General features: G+C 48.3%; 1 protein-coding gene across 1 annotated transcript; it reads right to left on the reverse strand.

Moving 5' to 3' along the window:
- Nucleotides 1-19,808: 19,808 nt before the first annotated feature.
- LOC103187024 (F-box only protein 5) lies at nt 19,809-26,167 on the reverse strand. The gene is made up of 5 exons (XM_007906346.2): nt 25,999-26,167; nt 22,257-23,007; nt 21,707-21,797; nt 21,011-21,193; nt 19,809-20,402 (listed from the first exon to the last, which is right to left on the reverse strand). Exons 2-5 carry the CDS (start codon nt 22,973-22,975, stop codon nt 20,154-20,156), a joined length of 1,242 nt encoding a protein of 413 aa, XP_007904537.2. The 5' UTR covers nt 22,976-23,007; nt 25,999-26,167; the 3' UTR covers nt 19,809-20,153.
- Nucleotides 26,168-26,537: the final 370 nt, after the last annotated feature.

Genomic DNA, 26,537 nt, shown 5'->3' on the forward strand with positions numbered 1-26,537 from the left:
TGTTTGACATCTATTTCTCTTAAGCTGGTCTTGCTGTGTACATTACCATATAATCGATCCTCCTAAAGTCCATCGGCAGCCTGTTGCTGAACCATACTGTTCCTCTCCTCCCAGATCTACTGCAGATAAAGGATCACAGTGAACGATGATCTTACTTGACTAACCATGAAGAGTTTCTCAAGGCTAGTGTCAGCTTGGTTTAGTTAGCAGACCTTTCCCCTCTGGGTCACAAGGTTGTACGTTGAAGCCCCACAAGATCAAATCTGTGGCAACACTACTTCAGTGAGTGAGTATAAAGGTATGGAATAGGCTCCCTCGGGAGACGATGGAAGCAGAAAGTGTTGATTCTTTCAAGAATAAATTAGATAGATTTCTGTCAGGAAATAGTATCTTGGGATACAGTGGAGTCCTGTAGCTCAGTGGTTACAGCACTCGCTTTGCAAGCGAGAGACCTGAGTTCAATCCCAGGCAGAGGGCCAAACCTTGGGCAAGTTTCCTTACTCCAACCAGGGCCTAATAATAATCCCTCCAAAACCCAAAACAATAATAAATTGGTCATTTTCAATCTACGACTGTTTGTGGGACATTGCTGTGCGCAATTGGCTGCCGCGTTTGCCCACAAATATGCAGTCAATTCACTTTACAGTGTCTTCTGTGAAGCGCTTTGGGACGTCCTCCCGACGTGAAAAGCGCTATATCAAATGCAAGGATTATTATTATTATATTATTATATAGTATAGTTTTATATAGTTTGGGATATGAAATGTCAAGCAACTGCTAGGATGGTGGAAGGTGAACTGGATGGACCTTGGTCTTCTTTTGCCAGCAAATTTTTATGTTCTTACATTAAGATTTTGAGCTTCCTTGATGATAGAAATGTCATCCTCTCAGTTGAGATGTTAAACCAGGGTCTCATCTGCCTGTCGACGTGAGTATTAAAAGTTTCACGACCCTGTGCAAAATTATCGGAATAGAACATGCTAAGGGGGAAAGCTTAAAGAGACCAAAGTCTGTGGGTTGACTCATCGCTCGCCATGTCAAAACAGTGCGTAAACAAGTCAAGCAGCATGCTGGGCTACGTTATCAAATCAGTTATGTTCAGATCACCAGACATCATACTCATGCTATGTAGTAGTAATAATAATAATCCTTGCATTTTATATAGCGCCTTATCACATCTTCCAGATGTCTCAAAGAGCTGCGCAGAATATACTGTAAAGCGAATTGACGGTATATTTTGTGGGCGAAATGCAGCAACCAATTTTGCACAATCTACAAGCAGTCATGGATTGAGCGACCAAATAATTTTTTATGTTTATTTTTGGAAGGAATTATTACCGTCGAAAAGTGATCCCCCAATCAACTAACAACCAGGTTCCTACTTACTGCTGGGTAAACAGAGGCATGTGGAGTAAGGAAACTTGCCTAAGGTTTCGTCCTGCCTGGTAATTGAACCCAGGTCCTCTCGATTGCGAGGCGAGCGCGCGAACCACTAAGCCGCAGGACTCCACTATATCAATGTTAATTTGCATTGTATCGTATGCAGATGGAGAGAAAAAAGAAACAACATTAAAAATGATAGTTGCTGAGTTGACAGAAGTGGTGATCGCATCTCCCATTGTACACACAACCCCGGCATTTCAATATTCTTGAATCAGACAACAGAATCGAAGGTTGATCAGCGAATCCTTTCTTCTACCACGTATAGTTTGTCACAAATATCTTTCCTTTGTTTTTCGCGTTGCACTTCCCAGTCCCAACACTCCAAGATTTTTGGCAAACGCAGTCAACCCTGCTCCACAGATATATTGGAGTCCCTGTAGCAAAGTGGTTAGATAATAATCCCTCCAAAACCGAAAACAATAATAAATTGGTCATTTTCAATCTACGACTGTTTGTGGGACATTGCTGTGCGCAATCGGCTGCCGTGTTCGCCCACAAATATACAGTCAATTCACTTTACAGTGTGTTCTGTGAAGCGCTTTGGGACGTCCTCCCGACGTGAAAAGCGCTATATCAAATGCAAGGATTATTATTATTATTATTATTATAGAGCACTCGCCTCACAAGTGAGTGGACCTGGGTTTGATTCCCAGCCAGGCAAAGCTTTAGGCAAGTTTTCTTCCGCCACATGCCTCTGTTTAACTAGCAGTAAGTAGGAAAAGTAGGAATCCAGCTGTTAGTCAATTGCAGATCGCTTACTGGGGGTAACAATCCCGTCATATAAATAAATAAAATAACAATAATTTGTTAATTTAGTCACTCAATCCACGGCTGTCGGTGGGACACTGCTGTGTGTCACAGCCTGCCGCGTTTTGCCCACAAAAAAGATATATACAGTATATTCTGTGAAGACATCTCAATGATGTTATTATTATTATTATTATTATTATTATTATTATGTGATAAGGCTCTATATCAAATGCAAGGATTATTATATTATTACGTTGTCACCGCATGATGGACTCTAACCTCAATCTCCTCCCTGAACCCTAATATTGTCATTACACCAAGTGGATGATCAAGATTCACATAATGCTAGGGTCCAGGCAAAGCATTTCGGAACAAACAAAAATGCATGGCTCAGTGGTTCAGTCTGGTTCAGTCAGTAGATAATAAATAGTAAATAGTTTTTTTAAAAAATGCTTGCATTTGATAAAGCATCTTATCATGTCTTCGAGACGTCTCAACGTGCTTCACAGAATATACTGTGAAGGGCTGTGACTGTAGAATAACAATAATAATAATCCTTGTATTTGATACAGCGCTTTTCATGTTTCTAGTTTTCTCAAAGCGCTTCACAGAATACACTGTAAAGTGAATTGACTGTATACGTATGGTTGAAACACAGCAGCCAATTGTGCACAGCAGCGTCCCACAAACAGTCATGGATTGAATTGACCAATTTATTATTGTTTTTTTTCTTGATGGATTATTATCAGCCGTGTGGAATAAGGAACTTTGCCCAAGGATTTGCTCTACCAGGAATTGAACCCAGGTCTCTCACTTGCCAGGCGAGTGCTCTAACCACTCAGCTACAGAACTCCACAAGTATGCTTTCTGCGTGGACATGGGAGCCATCTGCACACACCAATGTCCCAAAACAGCCATGGAGTGAGATCCTATGACACTCTTCGAAAAGAGGAGAGTTTCTCCCATTGTCCCGGCCAACAATCCCCCGAATAAAATTGGTCATTCACTTTATCGTAGTTTGCTGGACATTGCTGTGCACAAGCTGGCTGCCACGTTCACCAACAAAACACACAGTCACTATACATCACCTGAGACATTACCACTACCTGAGAAGCGCCGTGAGGCGCTGTGTCAAATGCAAAGTGCGTTGTTCATCTAAAACAGACGCATTAATAATGGAGCACACTTAATCAGGCTGGAAAGGCTGATTAACTCATTAATAAAACGCTTAGGATGATTAATCCTTGCAAAATGTTAATGGTGTTGAGCATGTACTTCTCAATCAGTAACTCAGCTTTTATATCAATAATAATAATCCTGTTCTTTTACAGCTACTTTCATGTCCAGCACAGTAAAACCAGAGGACACGGCCTGCGATTGTAAGGAGATGAATTCAAAGCAAATCTGCGGAAACACTGCTTCAGTGATCGAGTGGTGAATGTATGGAGTAAGCTCCCTTGGGAGACGGTGGATGCAGAAAGTGTTCATTCTTTCCAACATAAATGAGACAGATTTATTTTAGGAAATAATGTGTTATTTGTGTAGTTCAGGACGTGACATGTGCATGCGACTGCCAGGATGGTGGACGGAGAACTGGATGGGCCTTGGTCTTTTGACCTTGATGCCTTGTCTGACCCACAACTATCCTTCGTAACCAGGATCTGTGCCATGTCCCGCTCTGCCTTCACCCACCTCTGCAACACCCACCCACTGTCTCACCCCACAGGCCGCCGAGACCCTCATACACGCATTCATAACATCCAGGTTCAACTATGCAAACACCCTGCTTGTCGGCCTTCCCAATTCCTGCTCCGTAAGATGCAGATCATCCAGAACTCTGCAGTCCGTGTCTTTAACTTCCACCTGAACAGGTAGAGACAGGACCTCAGTTTAACATCTCATCCAAAGGAAGGCACCTTCAACAATGCAACACACCCCGTACACTGCATTGGAAGGTCAGCTTAGACGATGTGCGTTCAAAAGTCCCAGTGTCCCATCTTCGCTCCTTCCTCTCGTGTCAATCCCTTCACAAGCCCCTGCAAACTGGTTTCCGTGCTGCCCATAGTACAGAAACAGCTTTGGTCAATGTGACAAAGGACATTTTATCATTTCAGACTATTTTTATTAACACGAAGGGGAATGGGCGGCTGGAATGGGGTTACTGGGGAGGTTAGTCGAGAGGAGACTTCATTGTGGACACAAAGAGGAATGGCAGAGGCTGTTTCTCAGAACAATTCCCCTCAGGCACAAGCGTTCAACACAGCCAGGCCTGTCCCTCTAAGGATGTGTTGGTGACGTTAATTCTTTCTGTCAAAGTGTGAAGTTATTCGGTTAATGGATAATTTTTGTTCACTTATTGAATTGTCCTCTTTCCTGTAGCCTGTTGACTGTATATTTGTGGGCGAACGCAGCAGTCAATTGCTCACAGCAATGTCCCACAAACAGTCATATGGATTGAAAATGACCATTTTGTCGCGCTCTGTACACCCACTGTGATCATCTCCCGTAGCATAGTGGTTAGAGCACTCGCCTTGTAAGCATGAGGAACCAGGTTTGATTCCAAGGCAGGGTGAAACCTTCGGCAAGTTTCTTTATTCCACACGCATGTGTTTTATTGAGCAGTAAGTTTGAACCGAGTTGACAGTTGATATGTGGATCGCTTTCCGGGGTAATAATCCCTCAAAAAAGGAAAACATTTGATCACTCAATCCATGACTTTTTGTGGGACGCTGCTGAGCGCTATTGTCACAAAATTCAAAGTCAATTCTCTTAACTATATTTTCTGTGAAACATTTTGAGAGGTATCAAACACAAGGATTATGTTATTGTTATTAAGACTGAAGAGGGGAGGAATGAAATATGTGTCACTGGGGGATGGGGGGAGGAGGAGCTGAGAGTTGGGGCTGCTGGTGAGCTGACCCATCCCATCCTGAGATTGTGAGCGGTCAAATCAGAGCACTGTCCCAGCACAGTCTGCTCCAGTGACTAACGCTCTGGTGGTGTCACAGTCCATCTCGCTGATGAAATGAGCGTTAATTAAACCCATCTTGTTAAGCGTGTCTAATGTTCGCACGCAAACAATACGTGGCCCGAGCCGAGGAGTGAGTCAGCTCCCAGACGCTGACATTTTCTTGGCCTCTTGTCTCGCATCTCACAGCCCTTCACTAGACATTACTGTCAGCGGTCACTAACTAGCAAAACTTTCAAAGGAGTCTAAGAGGAGAGAGAGTAAGGGGTCACTGTACGGTAATTAGTTGAAGCAGGAGGTTGTGTTCATAAGCAATATCTTGTACATAAAAGGCTAATTAGGCAATGCTAGGTTTTATAATCATAATAATAATAACAATAATAATAATGATGCTTGTGTTTGATACAGCCTCTTTCAAATCAAGAGGACGTCTCAAAGCACTTCACTTCACAGGATTTTATTGTTTTGTTGTACGTATTGTGTAGGTTAATGCTGTTGCCAACTTGTGCACAGCAATGCCCCACAAACAGCCATGAAATGAATGATTTTTGGACAGGACACAGGGAGAGAGAAACTCCCTTCTCTTTTCGCACAGTACAGCGGGATTTTTAACGTCCACCTGAACAGGTAGACAGGACCTTAGTTTAATGTACCAACGACATATATTGTAAAGTGTAGTGACTATGTATTTTGTGGGTGAAACGCAGCAGCTAATTGCCCACAACAGTGTCCCACAAACACTGGTGAATTGAGTGACCAAATGTATTTCTTTGAAGGGATTATTAACCCCGGAAAGCAATCTACCAATCGACTTACAATCAGGTTCTTACTTATTGCTAGGTAAAGAGAGGGCACGTCGATTAAGGAAACTTACCTAAGGTTTCACCCCATCTGGGTCCTTGATTGCAATGCGAGTGAGAATACACTATGCTAATCCTATGATATGGGACTCAATGGCTGCCTTGTGTGTTATAAATACCTACGCCTCTATGAGTTAGTGCTATTTCCAAGCTGGAATAGGCAATGTGTAGCCTGATCCAAGGGCAGCCTGTGTTGGTGGTGTGTAAAACAAGGCAAAACAGATATCAGATGATTTGGAGATCATTGGCGCTGCTGAAGTGAACAGACAACCTGATGCCCCAGGATCATGGCCATCTTGACATGATGTGACCTGACCTATTTGTCTATGTAAGATCTACTGAATGTATTGAATACTGCTGAGGGTGATGACACCCCTGGGAAGAGGAGTCAAAAGCAAATGGATGCACAGGAGGACAGAGGTAATCACAACAGTGAAAGCAGTAGGCAGATGTTTCCTCAACCAAAGATGTGACTCTCGCATGGTATGTTGCCTCCCTGGCACCAGACATCATGGAATGGGAGCAAAACATTCTACAGTGGGAACGGGAACATCCAGAAGTCGTGGTCGATGTTGGGATCCATGATGTTGGGAAAAAAAGTGCTGAGATCCTACAGGGAGAGCATCAGAAGCTAGGGAAAAAGTTAAAGAGCAGGAGGTGAAAAGTGGTGATCTCTGGATTACTCCCAGTGCCTCATGCAAGTGAGTGTCCAAACAAAAGGATCAAACACGTGAATGCACGGCTGGAGAAATGGTGCAGAAAGGAAGGCTTTAGGTTCCTGGAACATTAGGACCAGTTCTCAGGCAGGTGGGACCTGTACAAGGTGGATGGGTTATACCTGAACAGGGCTGGGACCAATGTCCGCGCAGGGAGGTTAACTAGTGCTGTGGAGACAGGTTTAAACTAATTTTGAGGGGGAAGGGAATCAGGATGCATCTGAGATAGAAACAAGTTACATGGAGGGCTGGGAAATACGAACAGCAAAGTAATAAGGAGTAGTCCAGAAAAAAGAAGGATTGGACAGGGGAGAAATGCAGAGCAGACTCAGTCAGTCTTGGAGTGCATGGGCGTAAATGCACAGATTGTGACAAATAAGATGGTGAGCTGCGGCTCAAGTGGAGTCCTGTAGCTCAGTGGTTAGAGCACTCGCTTTGCAAGTGAGAGACCTGAGTTCAATCCAGGCAGAGGGCGAAACCTTGGGCAAGTTTCCTTACTCCACACAGAGCCTAATAATAATCCCTCCAAAACCAAAAACAATAATAAATTGGTCATTTTCAATCTACGACTGTTTGTGGGACATTGCTGTGCGCAATTGGCTGCCGCGTTCGCCCACAAATATACAGTCGATTCACTTTACAGTGTGTTCTGTGAAGCGCTTTGGGACGTCCTCCCGACGTGAAAAGCGCTATATCAAATGCAAGGATTATTATTATTAATGATGCAGAACAATGATGCAGGTATTGCAACAAAGCAGGGGAATAGAGGTGCTCATACTGCAGAACAAAAAGGGTGGGGGAAAAAAGAAACAAAACAAAACAGGCAGATCAAGGAGAGAAATGGTATGTCTGGGATCAAGATGATGTGGTAATGGTCACAGAATAAGGGGAGGGGGAAGGTTTGCTGTCATGATCTGAAATTGATGAAATCAAAATCGAGACCAGAGGGCTGTAAGGTCTCCAGTAGATAAATCAGGTGTTGTTTCTCGAGCTTGTGATGTGGCTCATTGGAACAACAACAACAACAACAACAAGATTTCATTTATAGAGCGCCTTTCACGTCGGGAGGACGTGCCAATGCGCTGGACAATAGGGTCGGGAACCGAGCAGGGGGGAAATGGTCAGGGTGAGGGAAGGGAGGGAGTGAGGAGGGGATAGACAGTTGAGAGGGGAGCTGAAGGTACGGTCAAATAGAAAGGTCTTGAGACCGGCCTTGAAGGAAGAAATGGAGGAAGCAAGGCAAAGGCACTGGGGGATGGAGTTCCAGAGCCTCGGGGCTGAGAGGCTGAAGGCCCGACCACCGATGGTAGGGCGGTTAGGGCGGGGGATGTGGAGCAGACCGGAGCCAGAGGAACGGTGGATACAGGCAGGTACGTGGGGGATAGTAGGTCGGAGTGGTAGGAGGGAGCAAGGCCGTGAATGGCCTTAAAGGTGAGGAGGAGGATCTTGAAATCAATCCTCTGGGGGATGGGGAGCAAGTGGAGGCGAGCGAGGGTGGGAGTGATGTGGTCGCGAAGCCTGGTGCGGGACAGTACATGTGCTGCAGAGTTCTGAATGACCTGCAGCTTGTGGAGGGAGGTGCCGGGAAGGCCGGCGAGGAGAGAGTTTCCATAGTCAGGAGTAGGAGACCATGGATGGAGAGGTCAGAGTGCGAGTGGGAGGGAGAGTTGAAATGGCAAGAAACCGGAAGCTCAGGTTTGTGCTTGCAGACAGAATGGAGGTGTTCAACAAATCGGTCACCCAATCTGCATTTCGTCTCCCCAATGTAGAGGAGACCACGTCGTGAGCAGCGAATGCAGTAAACTACATGCAGTAGACTATTTCAAGTGAGACAGCGATTTATGTGTACTTACACCAATATAGTTTAAGGTAATTTATAAAGAATAAAGGTTGGTCATAGGTAGGGTTGGTCCAATTAGGGACCAAAGAGGAAATCTTCTTTTTGAGGCAGAGGGCATTGCTGACGTACTGAATGAGTAGTTTGCATCTGCCTTCACAAGAGCAGAGGATGCAGCCAATGTCATTGTATTGGAGGAGAGGGTAAAGAAATTTCATAAGATAAGAATAAGCTAAGAGGAGGTACTAAAAAGGTTAACGGCGCTCAATGATGGGGGCTCTGTCACAGGCCAGTCAGCCTCACGTCATTAGTGGGGAAGCTTCTATAGACTGTATTCCCGGTCAAAATAAATTTTCACTTTGAAAAATATGGGCTCATAAAGGACCGCCAACACGGATTTGTTAAAGGCAAATCATGTCTAACAAACCTGCTAGAGTTGTTTGATGAAGTAATGGAGAGAGTGGATGAAGGTAGTGCAGTTGATGTAGTTTATATGAATTTTCAAAAGGCGTTTGATAAAGTGCCACATAAGAGACTTGTAAGCAAAATTGAAGCCCTCAGTATTAAAGGGACAGTGGCAGCGGATACAAGACTGGCGGGGATACAGAAAGCAGAGAGTGGGGTGAACGGTTGTTTTTCTACCTGGGCAATGTGTAGTGGTGTCCCCTAAAAGTCAGTATTGGGACCATTGCTGTTGTTGATCTATATAAATGACCTGGACTTGGGTATAGAGAGTAGAATTTCCAAGTTTGCCGATGATACTAAGCTGGAAAAGTAGTAAACAGTGAGGAGGATAGTAACCGACTGTAAATAGCCATAGACAGATGGTAACACGGGCAGACACGGGCAGATGAAGTTTAATGTGGAGAAATGCCAAATGATGCATTTGGGAGGAAGAATGAGGAGAGGCAATATAAGCTGATGGTACAATCTTAAAGGGGTGAAGGAACAGAGAGACCTGGTGGTTCATATCAGTAAATCTTTGAAGGTGACCGGACAGGTAGGTGAAGCTGCTATAAAAGCATATAGGATACCAGACTGTATAAATAGGGGCATAGAATACAAGAGTTAAGAAGTTATGATGAACCTTTATAAAACACTGGTTAGGCCTCAGCGAGAGACTATGCTCAGTTCTTTAGGAAAGATGTCAAGGCAAGGTAATAAGAAAGGTTCATAAGAACTTCTTCTCCAGCGCCTTCCTCCACCACCTCTCCTTTCATCTCAACCTTCCTGGTTCTATCCTTGAATGGTTCAGATCCTACCTCTCACACCATCTACACTTCATCTTGTCAGGGAATGGAATAGGTTATTATAATAATAGTCCTTGCATTTGATATTGACTTATCAAATCGTCGAGACGTCTCAAAGCGCTTCACAGAATATACTCTAAAGTAGATTGACTGTGTAAATCATGGGTGAATGTGGCAGCCAATTGCGCACAGCAATGTCCCACAAACAGCCATGGCGTGAGAGTCCAATTTTATCTGAGAAATTGTTGGCCAGGACACTAGAAGAGAGAAACTTCCTTCTCTTTAGGAATAGTGCCAGGGGATCTTTAACGTCCAGCTGAACAGGTAGAGACAGGACCTTAGTTTAACAGCTCATCCAAAGGAAGGCATCTCCAACAAGGCAACAGACCCCATACACTGCATTGGAAGGTCAGCTTAGACAGTGTGGGACTTGAACACCTTAATTTCATTGCTTCCCACCTTCGCTCCTTCCTCTCATACCAATCCCTTCACAAGGTACAAGAACTCTCCAAACTGGTTTCCGTGCTGCCCATAGTACAGAAACAGCTTTGGTCAATGTGACAAACGACATTTTATTCATCTGCAACCAGGGTTCCCTCTGCCTCCTCGTCCTTCTTGACTTATGTCTGCCTTCGATACCATTGACCACTCTATCCTCCTCCACCGCCTCTCCTCTCGCCTCAACCTTCAAGATCTGTCCTTGAATGGTTCAGATTCTACCTCTCACACCATCTCCACTTCATCTCCACAAACAGATTCTCCTCTAGCTCCTGCATCATCTCGTGCAAAGTTCCTCAGAGCTCTATCCTTGGTCCCCTCCTTTTCAATCATCCGCAGATATGCGGTCAATTACCATATATATGCGGATGACACCGAGCTCTATCTCTCTCTCTCCACCCTCAACTTCAGGATCACTGCTGTACCCTGACAGAATGTCTGTCAGGTATCAAGTACTGGATGAGAGCTAACTTTCTACAGTTGAACATCAACAAGACCAAAGCTCTCCTAATTGGCTCTGGTCAGCGAGAGCCACACCTCAGGCGCTGACAGCATCACCATCCATCTAACTAAGTCAGTCTGGAACCTTGGCATCTTGTTTGACCCTCAATTATCCTTGGGACGTCCTCCCAATGTGAAAGGCGCTATACAAATGTAATTTTGTTGTTGTTGTTTCCCCTGCTCTGCCTTCCCCCACCTCCACAACATTGCCCGGCTCTGCACTGTCTCATACCACAGGCTACCAAAACCCTCATACACGCATTTATAACATCCAGGCTCAACTATGTAAACTCCCTGCTTGTCAGCCTCCCCAACTCCTCCTTCCATAGGCTGCAGATCATCCAGAACTCTTCAGCCCATGTCCTCTCCCACCCCAGGCTCCGTGACCCTATCACCGCCATCCTCGTCCGACTCCACTGGCTTCCCATCACACAGAGGATACAGTTCAAGATCCTGGTCCTCACCTTCAAAGCCCTCCATGACCTTGCTTCCACCCTACCTCTTTGACCTTCTACCTCCCTACGAACCTACCTGCTCCAGCTCCTCCCTACCTCTGCAACCTGCTGACCCCATATCAACCTGTCCACTCCCTTCATTCAGCAGACCTGCTCAATGTCCCTTGCTTCTTCTGCCCCACCATTGATGGACGGGGCTTCTGTTACTCTGCCCCCACCCTCTGGAACTCCATCCTGCAGTCCCACTACCTTGTCCCGCTCTTGCCTCCTTCAATATCAATCTCAAGACCCTCCTCTTTGGACTGTGCCTCTGGTCACCCTCTTTCTCCCCACTGTCCTCCACCCTCCTATCCCAACCCCAGCGTGGGTCTGAAACACTGATTGTCCAGCAACTTGGGACCTCTTCCCAACGTGAACGGCAATAAACAAATATAATCTTGTTGTTGTTGTCTTCAACACCGCCCCCCACTGCCCACCCATACATACACACACATACATCGCACTTCATCAGTGACTTAGAAATGATGTCTCAATGTGTTTCCACAATCATACTTCTTAGAAAACTTGTCTTCTTCCCCAACCAACCCCAGACTGCAGCAACGCTGTGGTAAATTAAAAGGTGCTTTGTTACACAGCGGCATTGCACTCAATAATTTAACTGACTTAATAAGAGCTTGTAATTAAGGAAATGTTAATGAAGCTTTGGAGAGAGATTGAGAACGTACGAGAGGCACCTGCCCATTAAAGAGCAAATGAGACTCTCCAGCTTTTGGCTGTTGCGGTGTCTGCAGTAACTCACGTTCACACAGCGAATCAAACCTTTAAACTTATTGATTGCAAACAAAAAAGGAGGAAAAACGTACAGAGTGTTCACAATGTCCTGTTACCCATATGTTTTATCCCTACAGTGCACTGACCAACAACTGAAACATGTGTTAGAAGCCTCTCACTCATTTTCAAATCCCTTCATGCCCTCGCACCTCCCTTCCTATCCAGTCTGCTTACCAACCATTCCGCAACCCTCTGCCTCCGCTCGGCTGGCTCCGGCCTCCTCTTTGTCCCTGGTCCCCTCCACCCCACCATCGGTGGCCGTGCCTTCAGCCACAATACCCCGAAACTCAGGAACTCTCTCCCTCAAACCCTCCACCTTGTCCCCTCACTCCCCACTTTCAAATCCCGCCTAAAGACCTTCCTCTTTGACCGTGCTTACGGTAAATCTCTCTGGGCAATGTGACATTTTCTTTTCTGTGAGTTCAGGGCAGACCATAGTGTGGCAATGCCTTTCCCCCCAATGCCAATAGCTTGTCTTCTAAGTGTATGAGGGCCTGGTTGAAGATGGCATCACTGTAGTCCAACTCAGTTTGTCGATTTGCACTGCATAGCTGATGGAAAACATCTTCTGACATGCTTTCTTTGTGGTTATTCCACCGTTGGGTTGGATTAGAGTCACCACGGGTGTGCAGCATGACGGCAAACAAATCCCTTGTTCTGATAGTAGACCATGCCACAGCTGCTTCTTCTAATGTCTGCTTCCAATGGGCAACGTCTTCTAGGACACCCCTGCTGTGACATGCTTGTAAGATCCTTGTAGCTTGTTGGGCCTCTCACAGTATGCAGCAAATGCATTAGGAAGCAGAATTCAAAGTTGTTTGGATGCACTGTGTACAACCAGCCAAGCACGTCACTGGACTTGACACCAGGATAGCCTTCAACAGGAGTACCTCAAACTCTTTGCTTTTACTTCTTGGTCTAGGAATTCCATGTGAAATGCTTTGGGACCTCACAGTAGAGACGGATTCTTGCAAACTCGTCCTGTTGGCATAGTTGGAAGAATGCAGTTAGCGTAGTTTTGGTGGTTCAAGTGAATGTTCCCCAACACTTGCTTCTGTAAAAAAACACCCTTTAGCCGTTTTCAAGGTAAACCCGAAGGTGTGGGATCCCTGGATGTCGATCATGTATGTGAAAGTTCTCCAGATTGCTTCATTGGTGATCACATATCAGCCCATCTGGTAGTATTTTACCTCGTCTCTTCAACCTTCCTCCCTCTTGAGTCCAAACACAGTCATGTCACATCCCTTGTTCACATATTTTCACACATATTTGATGCTCTTAATAGAGTTGCAAAACTCGACATTGAGGTGATCGTTGAACAACAACAACATAATTACATTTGTAAAATGCCTTTCACATCAGGAGAACGTCTCAAGGCACTGAACAGTCAGGGATCAGGGCCCGAACATGGAGGGCAGGGTTGGGGTGAGGGAGGGCAGAGGGGGTAGGACGGCAGCTGAAGGCATCGTCATAAAGGAGGGTTTTGAGGCGAGAGAGGAAGCGAGGCGAAGGGATTGTGGGATGGAATTCCAATGAGTGGCGGCAGAGAGACTGAATGCCCGGTCGCCAATGGTAGGGCGGGTTGGGTGGGAGACCTGGAGCAGGTTGAAGCCTGCTGAGCAAAGGGAGCAGACAGGTTGATAGGGGGTCAGCAGGTCAGTGAAGTAGGAGCAGGCAAGGCCATGGAGAACCTCGAAAGCTCTGAGGATGAGGATTTTGAATTCTATCCTCTGACGGATGGGGAGCCAGTGGAGCCGAGCCAAGAGAGATAGGGATTGTATGGGACACCCCAAAGGTTGTCCACTTCCACCAGCTGTTTGCTGTTTGTCAGTACAGTGTGGAATCCACCACCTCCAGTTGACCTCCACCTGTACAAAGGATACCCATCATGACCTGTTTGGGTCTTCTGTACAAAGCTCCTTGGATATTGCTTTAAGAAGGACCCATCTGCAGGGAGTTTTTCTGTTTGAATTGTCCACATGGTCCTGAATTGTGTTTCTTTATGATTTCAAAGAGCACAGGGTCTTGGTATGGGTTTGGCAGAGATGACATTGTTGATTTGGTTAGGGCCTATCTTTTTTCGATGAGCCACAGAAGAATGTGTGCTTGGGGAAGACCAAACTTGTGCCAATAAATAAATTATTTATTTTTGAAGGGATTATTATCCCCCGACAAGTGACTATTTGATACAGCCCCTTGTCATGTTGTCAAGACGTCTCAAAGCGCTTCACGGGATTTTAATGCAAAGTGTAGTAACTATGTGTCTTATGGGCAAAAGCGGCAACCAATTCGCACACAGCAATGTTCCACAAGTAGCCTACCTCTGCGACCTCCTTCAACCCTACCACCCTGGACGCTCCCTTCTCTCAGGGAGTACTGGCCTGCTTCATGTCCCCCGCCTGATGTCTTTCATCATGGCCTTAACGGAAACCTGGCTCACCCCAGGCGACACCTTCCCCCTCACGGAGGCCACACCACCCGGCTACACCTCCCACCACATCCCCCGCCCCAACCGCCGTGGCGGTGGTGTTGCCCTTATCTCAAGGACACCACTTGCCCTATCCCCCTACTCCTCTGGCTCTTTCCCCTCCTTTGAGCACCTCACCCTCTCCCACCCCTCATTCCTCTCCCTTAAAATCCTCCTCCTCTACCGGCCCCCTAAAACCTCTCCCACCTTCATCTCTGACATTTCAACACTCCTCACATCTCTTTGCCTCTGCTCCGATCGCCTCATCATCCTGGGCGACTTTAACCTACACTTCACACCCTCCTGCTCCATCTCCACAGACTTCTCTTCCCTGCTCTCCTCACTCAACCTCTCCTTACACATAAACTCCCCCACTCACAGTCACGGCCACCCACTCGATTTGGTGATCACCCGGGGCCTCAGTGTCTCGGATGTCACTATTACCGACAAGGCCATCTCTGACCACCACTTCATCTCCTTCACCACCTCCACCCCCCTCCCCACCTCCACCAGACCCACCACCATCTTCTACCGCCCTTGGAAGAAGTTACCCCCACAATCCCTAACCGATGCCTTGGAGTCCTCTGAACTCCTCTCCCTCTGGCCTTCAACCCTCACCGACCCCTCTTCTCCTCTCTCCCTCCTCCACAATACCCTCTCCTCCACACTCGATACTCTTGCCCCCATCACTTCCCGCACTGTCTCCTACTCCCGCTCCTCCCCCTGGTACACCACCCACCTCCGCTCACTGAAAAGCCAGGTGCGGGCCGCTGAACGCACCTGTGTCAAATCTGGCCTAACGGTCCACCGACAAATCTGGCTGGACCTCCTCAAAATTTACCGCTCCACTCTAGCCTCGGCCAAGTCGTCCTTCTACTCCAGGATAATCCTGGAGGCGAAGAACAACCCCAGGCTACTGTTTTCCACCACAACCCGACTCCTCCGTCCCCCCGCCACCCTGCGCAGGTCATCTCCTCCAACCTTCACTGCGAGGAGATGCTGGATTTCCCCTTCAGTCAGGTTTCCGTGCTGCCCATAGCACAGAAACTGCCCTGGTCAAGGTCACCAATGATATCCTGACCATCTGTGACCAGGGCTCCCTCTGCCTCCTCGACCTATCGGCAGCATTCGATACGGTCGACCACGCTATCCTCCTCCACCGCTTGTCCTCCCACCTCAACCTTCAAGGCACTGTCCTTGAATGGTTTAGGTCGTACCTTTCTCACCGTCTTCACTTTGTCTCGACGAATGGCTTCTTCTCCACCCCCCGCACTGTCTCATGTGGTGTCCCTCAGGGCTCTGTCCTCGGTCCCCTCCTCTTCCACCTCTATATGCTCCCCCTTGGTGACATCATCCGCAGACATGGGGTTAACTTCCACATGTATGCGGATGACACCCAACTCTCCCTTTCCTCCTCTACTCTCAACTCCACGACCCCCGATGTCCTGACAGCTGTCTGTCCGACATCGAGTCTTGGACGAGAGACAAGTTTCTTCAGCTCAACGTGCGAAAAACCGAGGCCCTCCTGATTGGCTCACGTCAGCGCCTCCGCACCTCAGGCGCCGACACCATCAGCATCCAAGGCTGCACTCTCCACCTCTCAAAGCCAGTCAGGAACCTCGGGGTTCTGTTCGACCCTGAGCTGTCCTTTCTCCCTCACATCCGCACCACAACTGGCACCGCCTTCCATCACCTCCGGAACATCGCCAGACTACGGCACTACCTCTCCCCTCACGCTGCTGAAACCCTGGTTCACGCCTTTATCACCTCAAGGCTGGACTATGGGAACTCTCTCCTCGCCGGCCTTCCCGCCACCTCCCTCCACACTGCAGGTCATTCAGAACTCTGCAGCTCGTGTACTGTCCCGCACCAGACACCGCGACCACATCACTCCCACCCTCACCCTCACCCTCGCCCTCGCCCTCACCCTCACCCTCGCCCTCGCCCTCACCCTCGCCCTCACCCTCGCTCGCCTCCACTGGCTCCCCATCCCCCAGAGGATTGATTTCAAGATCCTCATCCTCACCTACAAGGCCATTCACGGCCTCGCTCCCTCCTACCTCTCTGACCTACTATCCCCCTACCTACCTGCCCGTACCCTCCGTTCCTCTGGCTCCGGTCTGCTCCACGTCCCCCGCCCCAACCGCCCTACCATCGGTGGTCGGGCCTTCAGTCTCTCAGCCCCGAGGCTCTGGAACTCCATCCCCCAGTGCCTTCGCCGCTTCCTCCCTCTCCTCCTTCAAGGCCGGTCTCAAAACCTTTCTCTTTGACCGAGCCTTCAGCTCCCCTCTCGACTCTCTTCCCCCTCCTCGCTCCCTCCCTTCCCTCCCCTCACCCTGACCATTTCCCCCCTCCTCGCTCCCTCCCTTCCCTCCCTCACCCTGACCATTTCCCCCCTCCTCGCTCCTCCCTTCCCTCCCCTCACCCTGACCATTTCCCCCCTCCTCACTCCCTCCCTTCCCTCCCCTCACCCTGACCATTTCCCCCCTCCTCGCTCCTCCCTTCCCTCCCCTCACCCTGACCATTTCCCCCCTCCTCGCTCCCTTCCTTCCCTCCCTCACCCTGACCATTTCCCCCCTGCTCGGGTCCTGACCCAACTGTGCAGCGCCTTGGGACGTCCTCCCGACGTGAAAGGCGCTCTATAAATGGAATCTTGTTGTTGTTGTTGTTGTTGTTTCAGCTATTCCGCCCCCAATGTCAATGCGATATCAATGGCAAGCTATGGGGTTGTAGCTGGTTAGACTCCAGCAATACCCTAACACATACTCTGGGGTCCTCATCCTTGGATCTTGCCAACCTGTGCCTAATACTTTCCGGAACTGGGTAAGCAGGATACACCCCTCCAGGGAGAGTACGCACTCCATTCCAGACGCGTGAATTTCCACGTGTAGGTGGGCAGTATGGAATTCTCGGTCTGGTTTGGACGCTCTTAAGCACGGAGAAGAGATTTCACGTATGTCGGACACCAGGCTGACCAAAAAACAAATGTTGCCCCCGCTCTCTGGAACTCCATCCCAGAATCCCTCCGACTTGCTCCCTTCCTCCCCTTGTTCAAGGTACACCTCAAAATGTACCTTTTTGACCATATTCTCAGTCAGCTTGGAAGCTCATCACCTTAGAGCTATCTCAGGACCAAAGTGACCCAAGATTCCTCCTCTCTTCCCAAACGGCCCACCCATGAGAATAGTCAGTGTGCAGTGTCCTCTTGTGGAAGAACATAGTATTGCAATACAAGTTGTCCCCACAGTTCATTAAATATCTGTCACTGATTCTGTCTCTGCTTATACTGTGGTTTCTCGGTCAGTGTCTGTGTATGTCTCTGATATTGAGTCTGACAGTCACTCCCATTGAGGGGTCAATAAATAAAACTAATTCTTACATTCGGTATCACATCTTTCACCGTCAGGACCTCCGAAAGTGCTTCATGGGATTTACCTTAAAGTGTAGTGACTGTGTTTTGTAGACGAACATGGCAGCTCAGTTATGCCCAACAATGTCGCACAAACAGCCAAGATGTGAGCGAGCAATATTATTTGGGGAACTCACCGTTCTGATGGGTCGTGGACCCAAAATGTTGACCAACTTTCCTCCCTCCGTAGATGCTGACTGACCCGCTGAGTGTTCCCAGCGATCTGTTTTTGTTTGATATCCACCATCTACAGCATTTCACATCTTATTATTTGGGGGATTGTCAGCTCGGATTCCAGCAGAGAAACTCCCTTCTGTTTTTGAATCGTGCCACGGGATCTTCCACCTGAACAGGCAGGTGGGACCTCGGTTTCAAACCTCACGTGAAGGCCCACATCTGACAATGCAACTCCCCAGCACTGCACTGGAGCGTCGGCTTAGACTATGAGTTCTAACACCCAATGTTAGAACCCGCAAACTGGGTTGGGAGTTTGAACCCACAAACTGACTCGGAGGCGAGAGTGCTACCAACTGAGCCAGGCTGACACACGAAAGGTTAAGGACGCCTGTTGTAATTTTTAACTAGTTTATTGAATGGCAGAAAAAACACTCACAATTACATACAAACATGTATAGAAAGACAAGGATAAAACTGGAGACAGACGTCAGGGGTCATCACAAGAATGAAACTTTCCAATATGGAAAGATTCATCGCTTACACAGCCCCTGAATATAACTACTGTAAAATAACAAAAGCAGTGCGGGGCGCGGGGGCGGAAGAGAGAGGTCCGTCAACTGTCATATTCACAAAGGTGGGGTGGTTTGGGAGGACAAAAGTGAAACCCATCGCCATGGTCAACAGCATCCAAACCAAACTGAGAATTCCACGCTTCCCACCTACACATGGAAATCCCAGATAGACTATTGGAATGGAACGCGCTCTCTTTCCCTGGAGGGACACATCCTGTTTATCTAATTCTGAATGGGGCCCAGGTTTCGAGACCTCAGATGGTGCGTTGGGGTAACTGCTGTAACCTAACCAGCTAAATCCACGTAGCTTGGTATTGAGATTGCTGTCTGGCAAGCTTTCCTGCTGCTTGTCCAGCTGAGACAACCCTACCAGTCAGGGCTTTGGCTTTCAGGGTTAACAGGAGCTGAGTGGGAGGATTCCCTGCCCCCAATGACTAGTCTGCCCTTCCAAGTCCCGCTGATGAGTCAGGTTGGCTCTGCTGTCGTCAGCAGTACCCCAGAATACTGCAGTCGTCTCTCGTCCGTTTCCTGAGCCCGGCGGGGAACTCGTAGTGATTTGGATACTCTTAAGCAGCGATGGGTTTCTGTCCCCACTTAAAAAAAAACGATGGGTTCCTATCACCAACCCCACAAGAGTCTCAGCCATTGGACACAACTGATAAGACTCTAAAATGGAAGATATTCTCTTTCTCCTCCTTCCCACTATCACTCTCTCGTCCATCAACTCCATCCTCCCCTCCTGCATATGAAATTCATTTGAAATCTTTAAAAAATATATATATATATATAGAATACAATAGTTATTATTTGACAAATGTGCCGTACACAATTCACAGGAAGGAAATATTAAAACAATCAGCAAATTTTTTTCTCCTACTTTCAAGTATAAAATCTTGATCATGTAATACCCATCGGTTCGGTTAACAATGTCATATATAATATAAAATCTTCTCCCTTTCCCGCCCCCTCCCCGTGTCTCTATGTAAGACACCAGTCACTCGCCCTCACTCACTTTGGTAGACAATGTGCCATCGCTCGCTATCTCGCACTCCATGTCACTCTCGATCTGTGAGACACGTGTCACACTCTCTCGCTCTATATCACTCTCGCACTCTGTCGTTCTCCCTCTCACTCAGATTCGTCGCTCGCTCTCACTCGGTGCGAGATTGGTTGATCTCTTATCTCTCACACACTCACGCCACCTCCCTTACTCACTCGCTGTCACTCTCTCTCTCACACCCACACACTCGCGCTCTCTAACACTCCGTCACTCTCGCTTACATACACACAGTCACCATCCCTCTCTCTCTTACCCACACCCTCTCTCTCTCTCTCACACGCACACTGTCACTCTCCCCCTATCTCTGCCTGAGCTGCCTGTCACAGACGGTGTGCGCGCGCGTGTGTGTCCGCTGCCTGTCACAGACGCCGCAGGTTGTGTTTGCTGCCCCTGGAGCCGGGGAGAGGCTGGAGCCGGGCGCCGGAACCCAGGGGTCGGAACGAACAGTCACCGGAGCCATGGAATTGGCCGAAGCATCTCTGGCAGAAGTCGAAGCCACAGGTCTTGCTGCTGCACGTCGCTCTCTGCTGGTGAGGGAGGTACCTGGCGGCCAGGCCACACTGGGGGCACATCCTCACCGCCTCGTCCCACCTCAGTGTCCGCACCACCTGCCGAGAGGCACAGACCAGCAACGTTAGCCCTCAGAGCTTTCCCCACAGCGCCTCACGCAGACCGCAGCTCTGCCGCTTCAACGCACGCCTCCGCGCAACAATAATAATCCTTCCGCTTTGTACAGCGCCTCAGCGCGCCGTCGAGGCGGCTCAAGGCGCTCCACGGAACATACCGCGAAGCTGAACCGACCGCGGACGAAACGCGGCAGCCAATTGCGCAGAGCAGCGCCCCACAAACAGTCGTGGGTTGAGCGACCGCTTCCTTTTTTTAAATATATCTGGGGGATTGTTGGCCAGGACACCGGGAGAGAGAAACTCTTCCCTTTTCCGATTGGGCCACGGGATCCGTAACAGTCTCCTTCAGTTGAGGACGTCCTTGGACAATGCAATATCAACCCCCGGCCCAGCAGCACAGTATTGGAGCGTCATCTTAAGACTATGTGATTCCAATCAGCCCTCTGATCAAACCTCCTGCAGGGCTCAGAACACCAGGTGAGATCTTGCAACCTTGTCCCAGGACGAGACATCACACACCCTGGGTCGCTATACCCCGGTTGAGGAGCGCTATCTAAAAGCAAGTTGTTGCAAACCCCGAAACGACTTACCTCCTGACACCGCTCGCTCCGCCGGGAAGGAACTGGGGTCTCAGAGAGCCGGGCCGGGCACCTGTGGAAGGACATGGCCTTCTCACCGGCAACCCCAACCGCCGGCTGTACCGTGAGCAGCGTTCCCCGCCGAGTCCAGCTCCGCCGCGAGCCCACATCACAGGGATGATCAGCACCGGAACCCTGGCGACGAGGGACACAAAGGCTGGTCGTTAACACAGGAGTCGGGAATTATTACAATCCTTCAGTTTGAGTCAGCGCCTGATCACGTCTCGCTTAACGTCGAGGCATCTCAAAGCGCTTCACAGAATACACCGTAAAGTGAATTTTGTGGGCGAAACCAGTAGCCAGTTTGCACACAGACAGTCGTGGATTGAGCGATCAATTTTATTTGGGGGATTGGTGGCCAGGGCACCGGGAGTCCACTGTTTTCGAATAGTGTAACGGGATCTTTAACATCCACCTGAACAGGCAGGTAAATGATTAATCAAGAAATATTCAATCAATCGAATATATTTTTTTGGCCGTAAAGGTTGACCTCCTCTGATTTAACACAATGGTGTATTAAGGCTTGAGAGGCTGAATCGTCTACTCCTGTTCTTATGTCTCATTACTTAAGCCAGGGATGGGGAGGAGAGGGGTGAAATCGGCCCCGACTTAAGCTTTTATCTAACAGCTCACAGAGTGAAGAATCACCTTTCTTCGTCGAGAAGACTTGATGGTGATCTGCCCGGCTTTTTTGGCCTCCACGACAACCCGCTTCCACAACCTGCTGACCTTACTGCAGCTGACGGGACAAACAAAGAGTAAAGCGTTAGAGAGAGTGAGGGTATGAGACAAAGAGAGAGGACATAATAATCCTTGCATTTGATGTAGCGCCATTGAGACGTCTCAAAGCGCTTCACGGACTATGTATCTTGTGGGAGGAACGCGGCAGCCAGTGTGCATAGCAGTGCCCCACTAACAGTCGTGGATTGAGTGACCCAATTATTATTATTATTTTTGAAATGATTATTACCCCCGGAAAGCGATCTGTCAATCGACTAACAACCGGGTTTCTACTTACTGCTAGATGAACATGGAGTAAGGAAACTTGCCTAAGGTCTTGCCCGGCCCAGGAATTGAACCCGGGTCCTCTTGCTTGTGAAGCGAGCGGTCTAACCACTACGCTACAAAACTCTGCCTTGGGATAGCCCCCCTGACATGAAAGGCGCTATATAAATGGAATGTGTTGTAGTTCACTTACTTGAGCACGTCATCTTCAGTCAGAAACCTCAGGACCTTCCACAGCACGTGTTTGAGGTCCCTGAGGGAGAGTTCCCGGAGGATGTCCACCTGATCCAGACCCATTTTTCTGCCGATGAGGTTCTCCACGCTCAGGTTCTGTGCCAGCAATCTGTGTCCGAGCAAGGTCTGATCAACGCCTAGCTTCCCCCTCGAGCTGGTGACACTCCTGCACACAGCCCGGCCGACCTCCAGCGCTGGGAGCAAGTGCCGGCCGACAGACTCGGAGTCTTTCTCGGGGGGTGGGACAACACCGGAATCCCATCCCCTCACCCTCTGCAGTTCACGATCAGCGGGAAACCATTCACCACTCGGCTCCCGATTGTGAGATTGTCTATCAGGGGAGCTCTTAACCCCAGGATCTTCCCCAGTGGAGTCTTCATCCGCAGAGCAGAAGGAATGCAAGAGAAGCTGAGAGGAATAGCCGCTGTCCTCAGTGTAGGTGTCCTCACTGCTGGGGAGGGGGGAGGGAGAAAGCTTGCGAGAGACGCCGACACTCCGCACCGGGGCTGTCAGCAGGAGGTCCTCGCTGCCGGGCGGAGATGTGGGCGATCGCTGGGCGGGCAAAGGACAAGGACCGGCCTCGCTCTTCACTCTGCACGCAACGGGCAGCTTCTCAACAGGACAGGCCCCACCACGCCGACATGTCTCCTGCTGCCTGCCTCGATACCCGTACCTCATACTCACAACCGCGCGGTAAATCGTCTCAGACACTGGAATTACAGAGAGATACAGAGAGATTGAAATACGGGTGACATTGACGCATAGCCTTTCACGGTAAGTGGACATCTCAACAAACGTGATAAGTTGCTATACCAAACGCAAGGCTTATTGTTATTATGTCTCAGAGCGTTTGACAATGAGGGAGGTGGGGAAGGGATCGACGACCTGAAAGCGCAGTCAGGTAGGTTGGTTTTGAGACGGACCTAGAACCACTTCACTTAAACCTGTCCGCTCCCTCCCCTCGGTGGACACTGGTCTGCTCCACTTCCCCGGCCCTGTGCGCCCCACCATTGGCGGTCGGGCCTTCGGCCTCTCTGCTCCCACCATCTGGACCTCCATCCTGGAACCTCTCCACCTCTCTTTCCTCCTTCAAGGCCCGTCTCGAGACGTTCCTCTTCGACTTATCCCGCACCCTCAAATCCCCGTTCATCTTCCCTCCTCCACCCCTCTCTGACTCTAACCCCCAGCTCAGATGCAAACCCCTCATCGTCCAGCGCCTTGGGACTTCCTGCTGAGGCGAAACACGCCACGTACATGCAGTTTTGCTGCCGTTGAACGAGCAATAATAATAATAGTAATAATCTTTGCATTTTTATACAGGGTTTCATCACGTCATTGAAACGCCTCAAAGCGTTTCACAGAACATATTGCAAAGTGAACAGACTGCACATTTTGTGGACAAAGCGCGGCAGCCAATCCCATACAGCAGTGTACCACAAACAGTCGTGGGTTGAGTGACCAAATTTTTTTTAAACTAAGGATCCACTGTTGGAAAAGAAAAGTCTTCGTGTCCTGGCCCACCAATCCCCCCCAGGTAGAGACATAGGACAGGAATAGGCCATGCAGCCACTCGAGCCAGTCCCGTCATTCTATTAGATCATGGCTGATCTGCACCTCAATTCCATTTATCCAAACTTGCCCCATATCCCCTGATAATCTGCCTCAACAAAAATTTATCCAACACCTCAACGGGATCAAGGAAACGCAAGACAAGTTTATGCAACCCTGACCCCATAATTTAACCTTTTTAAGCCCCTGGTATCATTCTGGAGAATGTGCCCCAAACTGAACGCAGATAATTTAGTCATTCACTCCATAACTCTTTGGGAGACCCCAATGGGGCAAATTGAACTGTAAATATTCACCTCCAAAAAATACAGTTATCACACTTCACCATGTGAAACGTTCCGGTGATAATTTTTTTCCGCGCAAAGGATAGTGGAAATCTGGAAATTTCTCCCCCAAAAGGCGGTGGATGCTGGATCCATTCAAATTTCCAAGTGGATAGACTTTTGTTTGGTCAGAGCATCAAAGGATATGGGGCAAAGACGGATAACTGGAGATGAGGTACAGTTCAGCCACGATCTAACTAATAGAATGGCAGAACAGGCTCGAGGGGCTGAATGGCCTACTCCTGTTCCTATGATACTTGGGAGGTGCTACAAACGCAGAAAATTATACTAATAATCCTCGCTTTTGATATAGCGCCTTATCACTTCACTGAGACGTCTCAAAGCACTTCACAGGATATATTTTAAAGGCAGGACGAAACGTTGGGCAAGTTTGCTCACTCCACATGCCTCTGTTTAGCAATACGTAGGAACCCGGTTAATCGACCGGCGGATTGCTGTTCCGGGGTAATAATCCCTTTTTAAAAAAAAATTGGTCACTCAATCCACAATTCTTTGCGGGACGCTGCCATGTGCAACTGGCTGCCGCATCTCGCCCACAAAATATAGTCAATTCACTTTACGGTGTATTCGGTGAAGCGCTTTGAGACGCCTCGAAGACGTGATAAGGCGCTGTATCAAATGCAAGGATTACTATTATTCTTAAAGTGTCTCTCTCGAGGAAGACAAGCGTCCCACAAACAGAAGTGGGTGGGCCATGAGACAAAATGGTCTCACGGGCTACGGCTGCGTAGAATTTGGGGCAGAAATAAAACGATTCCACTGCACATCAGACACGAGATAACAAAATCCATCTAAGCAACGTTTACAAAAAAAAAAAGCACAGCTCAAAAGTATAAATGAACATTTGTTGGTGGACCTTTGAGAAACATCTGCATTTCCTGAGTTTAAGACATGAACCAGATGGGTGTTTCAGGCAGAAGCAGCAAATAATTTACTATATATTCTTTTTTAAACCCTGTTACTTTCTGGGCAAGACAGAGATATCATGATGATGGGGTGGGGGGGGGTTGGGGGTTGGGGGGGGGTGTGATTCGTTTGCAAAAGGCAACAATCGAGAGGGAAACAGTTTCCATTTTTGCAACGAAATGAAGAAGCAGGAAGTGAGGCTCTGAATTAGGCGCTTCTTTTGGGGACATTAGTGTTGCTCCCTCCAGGAGGGGGGAAAAGGGGATCTGGGGCTAAAGGGGGTCAGATCCCCTCCAAACCCTTGTAATACCTTTCCCCCCTTCACAGTCACTTTGCAGCAAATCTTTTGGGAGTTCTCTTAAGTGCATCTTTCTTCGGATCCCACAACAAAAAGTATAAATCTCCTCTTCTCTCCTCTTACTTTTTAAGGCGCTTTTTGATTTTATCGTCTCGTTGTTTCACCCGTTCCCCTTTTTTCTTCCCCCCCCCCTCCCCATCCCCTTCTCCCTCCACTTCTTTTAGCATCACATTTCCCCCCCTCCCCTCCCCCCCCCCACCTTTTCCTTTCCCTCTTTCCCTCCTTTTAACAATCTGATCCGAGCAAATAGAGAGGTCGGAGAAGGAGGAGGAGAAGGAGGAGAAGAAGGGGAGGAGAGAGAGAAAAAAAAAAGAAAAAAGTCGAGCGATGGTGTAGAAACACTCAAAAAGTTAAAAAAAAAAGCAAATAAATATAAATATATACACATATATATATATATAAATTCCTTTTCTAACAATGTAAATATTCTCTATCCCTTCGAACATATTTTGCATTCTCCCGCCATGAACCCCACCCCAAAGAGTAAGTACTTTAAAAAAAATGCACAAAAAAAAACTATTTACCAATCTGCCTGTGCTCTGCAGTGTGTGCACTGCGTCTGTGTGTCTCTCTCTCTCTCTCCACAAGAAACTGATTGCGCTCCAACTCAAGCGTTTGAATTTCGTATCCAAATCTCCTGATTGGCTGCCGCCCTCCGGCCGCTCAGCCAATCAGCTCACCCGGTACCTCCCACCCCCGCCCGGCTCATCCAATCAGCGCGCGGCGGGCCCGACCAATCCCCGACCGCCTTTCCCCTCCCGGCGCCAAATTCGAACCCCGACATTCACGCACTGTTGTCTTTTCACCCACAAAACGTACAATAAAGCATTCTTATGGTTATAATAATAATAATAATAATAATAATAATAATAATCCTTGCATTTGATATAGCGCTTTTCACGTCGGGAGGACGTCCCGAAGCGCTTCACAGAACACACTGTAAAGTGAATTGACTGTATATTTGTGGGCGAACGCGGCAGCCAATTGCGCACAGCAATGTCCCACAAACAGTCGTAGATTGAAAATGACCAATTTATTATTGTTTTTGGTTTTGGAGGGATTA

This window comes from Callorhinchus milii, unplaced genomic scaffold, assembly GCF_018977255.1.
Source record: "Callorhinchus milii isolate IMCB2004 unplaced genomic scaffold, IMCB_Cmil_1.0 Scaffold3, whole genome shotgun sequence".
Taxonomy (NCBI): Eukaryota; Metazoa; Chordata; class Chondrichthyes; order Chimaeriformes; family Callorhinchidae; genus Callorhinchus; species Callorhinchus milii.

What these genes read in the sequence shown, in the direction of transcription:
- LOC103187024 (XM_007906346.2), bottom strand. Translation starts at nt 22,975, where the DNA reads ATGAGGTACGGGTATCGAGGCAGGCAGCAGGAGACATGTCGGCGTGGT. An exon ending in ACTGAAGATGACGTGCTCAA is followed by an intron (nt 21,798 to 22,256) that starts GTAAGTGAACTA and finishes TTGTCCCGTCAG; the next exon opens with CTGCAGTAAGGTCAGCAGGT. An exon ending in AGTCTTCTCGACGAAGAAAG is followed by an intron (nt 21,194 to 21,706) that starts GTGATTCTTCAC and finishes CCTCGTCGCCAG; the next exon opens with GGTTCCGGTGCTGATCATCC.